Genomic DNA, 5811 nt, shown 5'->3' with positions numbered 1-5811 from the left:
GCATATTTCCTTCAATTATTGCCTCTAGGGCATATTTCCTTCATTACACGTGCAAAGAGGGGTGCTTTATTTATACTAGCTACAGTGGGGAGTAACTTAGACTAGTAATATGCATATGTTACTAGCCTATGTTACTACTCCCGCTGTTCCAAATTACTCGTCGTAGAAAATGGATGTATCTAGAACTAGAATACATCTAAATACATTCATACTTGCGACAAGTAATTCGGAACGGAGGGAGTACCTCTATAATGAGGAGTAACATATATGTGATGTCATGCAACACTTCATTTATTAGGTTGTAGACTCATCTTGCCTTGATGTGTGTGATGTTACTCATACTACTAGCAACTAGCTATGTTACCATATGACTCTCTTTCTTCATTAATTACTTATCACATCATCTATTTTCTCTAGATATGTCTGATGTTATCACACATGTTACTCCGACTGTGGGTAGTCTTATAGGCTAGCGGTGGGGACATGTGACATCGGTTCATGTAGGCGTGTCGCACGTTATCCAAGGCCATGCACTCTAGAGACCGTCACCCTAGCTACACATGACCCTATAATGGCACATGACTTCAACGAAATATATTGCGTGGGGATTTTCGAGTCGGTATTATTTTTTAAAATTGCGAACATTTTCAAATTTCCAAATAAGATTTGAAATTTCCAAACATTTGCTGGAACTTTCAAAATAAAACCAAAGATTTCAAATGTTTTCCAATTTCTAAACAGAATTTAAAATCTCATTTTAAAACACTTCCAAAAATTACCAATTTCCAACCGAATTTACAATTTTTTGAAAATTTGGAATTTCCAAATTTTTTCTGAAAATTTTGAGCAAAATTTAAAATTTCTTGAATAAAAATTAAAAATTCCAAATATATATATTTGAATTCGTGAACAATTTTTTAAAACAAAAACTTTTTTGAAATTCCAAACAATGTTTGAAAGCACAAAGATTTTTGGAAAAATACAAAGTGTATTAAAACTAGAACGATTTTTGACATTCCAAACAATTTTGAAAGCACAAACATTTTCGAGAATAACAACTTTTTTACAAAAATACGAGCGTGTTTTGAAATTCAAACAATTTTTGAAATTTTGAAGAGAAATTGAAAATGAGAACTTTTTTGAAAAAAAACAGGAGAAAAGGGTTAAATAAACAACAGGTAAAAGAAAACGAAAAAGAATGGGCCGCCCAGCCTCTGTGCGACGAGCCGAATACTTGACGTAGCATGCGTCAGATAGAAGTTGCTAGGCGACAGTGCCAGTGTAGCGCGGAGATGATAAACCATATCCATCCATAGCTGCAGCAAGACCGTACTGTACGCGGTCACGACTCACGACCTGCAACTTCTGTCCATTCTTTTTTTTTGGCGAATTCGTCTGGACGTCATACACGGAAACCCCACGTGTCAGTAAGAAAAATATCCACACCAGAGCCTGTGTGGTGGCTGGCACTGGCAAGCACATCAGGCTATCTCCCGCGCTCGGTTCCAGCCTCCGGAGCTGCTCGAAAGCAGCACCCCATGGCGGCCACGGCGGCCGCAGCCGCAGTGCGCCCGTCTCTCCCCATCACGCCTCCGCGGCGCGAGCGCAGCGCCGCCTGCTGCTCGCTTGCGCCGGCGACCAGCGCGCGGTCCACACGCTTGCCGCCGTCCTCTGTAAGTACGTGTTCATTTCCTTAATTCCGTTCCTATGTTATCCACTTGCACTTTGATGCTCCGAACCCTATTTCGGCTTGAATTGGCTGTGAGGTTTGATCACGAAAAAGTTGGAGACTGGTCGATAAAATTCTCTTAATCTGGATACCGGGGTACCTTATTCTGCGTGTTTAATTGGACACCGTGATTGCGGACACAATAGCAATGATTGGTTAATAAATGGAAAAAATTCTAATCAGCATGTAATTGCGTGTAACTTTTTGTATGTTTAGTATTATTGATTTCTATATTGAGAAAATTTCAGATGCACGCACTCAAGCCAGCGTTCTCCGCGCTCTGACGACGTAACGATTCCAGTTCCTTTGCAGAGATGGCGCTGCACCGTCGTCACCCATGCCCGGAGCCGCCGGCTCCAGGGGCCGCGCTGCAGCCAGGCCGAAGTGGCGAGCAGCACCGTGGACGACGACGAGGCGTGCGAGCTGGTGAGGGGCACGGACGTCGTCATCGGGCAGGGCGACGACGAGAGCGTCCGCGCCTACCTCCTCGAGGCCGTCAAGAACAACAACGGCACCTGCGTCCTCTTCCTCTCCGACGTCTTCGGCTTCGAGGACTCCGCCACCCGGGACTTCGCCTATCGCATCGCATGCCACGGCTACAAGTAAACCGACCAACCACTTCTCCGGTCCAATCTCTGCATTTGTCGCCTCTTCATGTTTGATCGATGTATGCTTGCATGTATGCAGCGTTCTGGTGCCGGACTTGTTCCGCGGGAACCCGTGGAAGAAGAGCCTGCCGATGGACGGGTTCCAGGCGTGGCTCGCCGGGCAGGCCCCGGAGAGGGTGGCCGGCGACATCGACACGTGCAGGAAATGGCTGGTTGACGACTTCCTGGCGGCCGCGCCGTCCAAGAAGCTGGGCGTGGTCGGGTTCTGCTACGGGGGCGGCCGCCTCGTGGAGACGCTGGCGCGCGACGCCGATGCCGCCTGCTTCAGAGCGGGCGTCTGCTTCTACGGGTCCCGGATGGACGCGTCGCTCGGGGCACGGATCGCGGCGCCGGTGCTGTTCGTGTGCGGCGACGGCGACCCGCTGTGCCCCGTGGAGACGGTGCGGGAGCTGGAGAGGAGCGCGAGGGGCGCCAAGGCGGCCGTGTACGCCGGCAGGGGCCACGGGTTCGCGCACCGGCCGGAGTCGCTGGAGGACGACGGCGACGCCGAGGACGCGTTCGCGATGATGAAGAGCTGGTTCCACGACCACCTGCTTGCTTGATCTGAGCTGATCTGATCAGCCGTCGTGTGTCGTGTGTACATTCTGTTTGCTGTGCCTGTGTTCGTTGTTCTGGTTGATTGCAACTGGTGAAGACTGAAGAGGTAAAGTGTACATTGTTAACACTCAACAACGGATTCACTTCTCGCCGCTACTGGGTTCAGGCCCAAAGCCTTGATACAGGTAGAGTTGAGAGAGAGACATGAGAGGGAGGAAGGAGGACTCCGTTTGCCCTGCTCGTTGTCTGGAGCAATGCTACATCTACTAAACATTGTAACTTCTTGTAGGTGTAGTATTGCTCCGCTTGTCTGCCTCTGTTTTTCTATGAGAAATCTCTGTATTTTTTGTTTGTCTGGCTGTGATAGCAATTGCGCTGAGCTATACCTGGCCAAACCTCGGGTCGGGCCGGGCTTCGGGCCAGGCCTAGCCAAGCCCGACGCAAAAAACCTAGGCCCGGGCCTGGCCCAGCCGGGCCACCAGCCCTGTTTTTTGGGCTCAAGCCCAGCCCGAACGCGTAAAAGCCCGCCAGGCCTCGGGCCAGGCCCCTTTAGAAAAGCGCAAAAACAACGGGCCTGGCCTGGCCCAGCCATCGGGCTCAAAATCTAGGCCTAAGCCCGGCCTGAGAGCAACGTCGGGCCGGCCGGGACGGGCTTCCCATGGCCAGTACTACGCTGAGCCCATTAACAGTGCAAGCACTGGTCCAGTGGAGTCCAGGATAGGCACCATCAGAGCATGAGAGCTATATCTCGCTTAATGTGAAAGTGGCTCTCGTCTCGCCTGAAGCTTTTTAGTGGACGTACACTTTTAGCCTTTTTTTTCGTCCACGCTTGCTACCTCCTTGGTTGGCTGCATTCGCTGGAGAATGGATTTTTGCGGCCGAGGTGCATTAGAGGACTTTATTTTAAATAGTTAAATAATCACATTTAAAATTTCAAAAATGTTCATAAAAAATCTACATGATCATATGGATGTATATTACACATGTGTCAAGTTTGGTTACGAAATAAAGTGAACATGAGCTATACAAAAAAGAAAAAAATGATGATTTCTGAATGACGAACAATACATGCACTGTTCATCTTCCTGAAATCCCAATTTTGTCATTTTTGTGTAATTTCATGGTTACTTATTTCAGCACAAACTTTTCACGTGTGTAATATGCATCCATATGATTATGTTTATTTTTTTCAGAATTTTTTCCAATATCAAACTAGCTCCATTCAAAATATGGGGCTCGCTAGAGGTCGTCCTCCAAAGTGACTTTTTGGTGTTCGCTGTGGCTTTCTTCGTTTTTGTCTTCCTTTGTTCCTTTTTCTATTTTCTTTGATTTATTTTCAGTAATTTTCCTACGTTTTCTGGATTTTCGGCTGATTTTTCCTCTTTTCATCATTTTCTCTGCTTTCAACTGTTTTGCATCGATTTTCTACTTTTTCTCGGCTTTCTTTCTTTCGTTTCAGTTCTTAATGGTTTTCTATGTTTTTTTATCTTTGTTTCTTACATGGGTTCCATTGTTCCCACTCTTCTCCATTGGTTTTATTCGGTATTTATATTTATTTCCTTTGTTTTACTTTGATTTTCTTTGTTTCTTCATTTGTTAGGTTTTCTTTTGTTTCTTTGTCGGTTTTCATCTATTTTATTTCATTTTTCAAAACATGTCTACTTCTTTTAGTACGTAATATTTTTGTTGTACACATGAAACATTTTTTTTGATACAAATTGAACATTTTTCAGTACATGATGTACATTTTCTTAAATACATGTTTTGAACATTTTCAAATGACGTTGAACATTTTTAATGGCAATAAACACTTTCTAAAACACAATGTATATTTTCCATATACATCAGGAACATTTTTATGTACATGTTTAACATTTATTAAATAGAGAACTAAAATATGTTGTTTTGATGCTAATTTAATTTAATGTACATTGTACTTTTTCATATACATTGGGAACATTTTTTATACATGTTTAATATTTGTTAAATATGTGATCAACATTTTTCATACGCATTGTATATTTTATATATATTGCGTATACATGAGATACATTATTTCTATACAAATTTAACATTTTTTAACATTTGATTAATATTTTTCAAATACTTGATTGAAATTTTCCAAATGTTTTCTTAACATTTGTAAATACATGATCAACTCTTTCATATACATTTTATATTTTTTCTAATACATTTTTCATATAAAGGAGAAACATTTTTTCTATAAATATTTAACACTTTTTGAATGTTTGATTAATATGTTTGTTACGTTTAGAATATATGTACATATAAACAAAAGTAGAAAAAAAGCAGAACACATAAAAAATGTGAAAATAGAAAAACAAAATTGAGGTTGTGGCATGTGGCCTCCTATCTACTTGGTCGGCCTAGTCTCACGCTCGCCCAGGCGAGCTTGCCCTACGTCTCTCTATGAGTGGGACATAAGTGCGCTCCCCTAAGAGCATCTCCAACGGTGATAAAATAATTGGTGATGAAAAAAAAAACAATATAGGATAGAATAGAGACAACAATTCATCACCCGACGATTTGTTGCTTTAGCAAATGATGTAAAGTGGTGCCTAAAAAATCTCGCCCTCCTCTCCTCGGCTGTCGTTTTCCTCTCCGCAGTTTCATACATATTGAAACAAAACGTTATATGATTAAGCTTTACAAAATAACAACACACATAATCAAAGAACATACAAAATTTCAAGTTCAAATCCAGTAATTAAATTCAATTCAAACTATTAGCATTGTGCATGACAAACTCAAACGTAAGTGCATACTTCCTCTTTGTCGTTTGCTGCCTCTTCATGGCTTGCTTTCGCTCCATTGGCACCACTGCTTTCATTGCCATCCATGACATCATTCACACTA

At 43.0% G+C, this 5811-nt stretch overlaps 1 protein-coding gene across 2 annotated transcripts; it reads left to right on the top strand.

Moving 5' to 3' along the window:
- Positions 1 to 1468: 1468 nt before the first annotated feature.
- LOC119280497 (carboxymethylenebutenolidase homolog) lies at positions 1469 to 3231 on the top strand. 2 transcript variants are annotated; one of them, XM_037561336.1, is made up of 3 exons: positions 1469 to 1673; positions 2042 to 2331; positions 2417 to 3231. In XM_037561336.1, the coding sequence occupies exons 1-3, from the start codon at positions 1539 to 1541 to the stop codon at positions 2937 to 2939; spliced, it is 948 nt and encodes a 315-aa protein (XP_037417233.1). In that variant the 5' UTR covers positions 1469 to 1538; the 3' UTR covers positions 2940 to 3231. The 2 variants fall into 2 exon arrangements, with proteins under 2 accessions (XP_037417233.1, XP_037417227.1); XM_037561330.1 differs by having other exon boundaries at positions 1469 to 1677; positions 2031 to 2331.
- Positions 3232 to 5811: the final 2580 nt, after the last annotated feature.

The sequence above is a fragment of the Triticum dicoccoides genome, chromosome 1A, assembly GCF_002162155.2.
Source record: "Triticum dicoccoides isolate Atlit2015 ecotype Zavitan chromosome 1A, WEW_v2.0, whole genome shotgun sequence".
NCBI classification, from domain to species: Eukaryota; Viridiplantae; Streptophyta; class Magnoliopsida; order Poales; family Poaceae; genus Triticum; species Triticum dicoccoides.
Note: the sequence above shows the minus strand (reverse complement) of the source record. Positions and strands in the feature narration are given on the sequence as shown.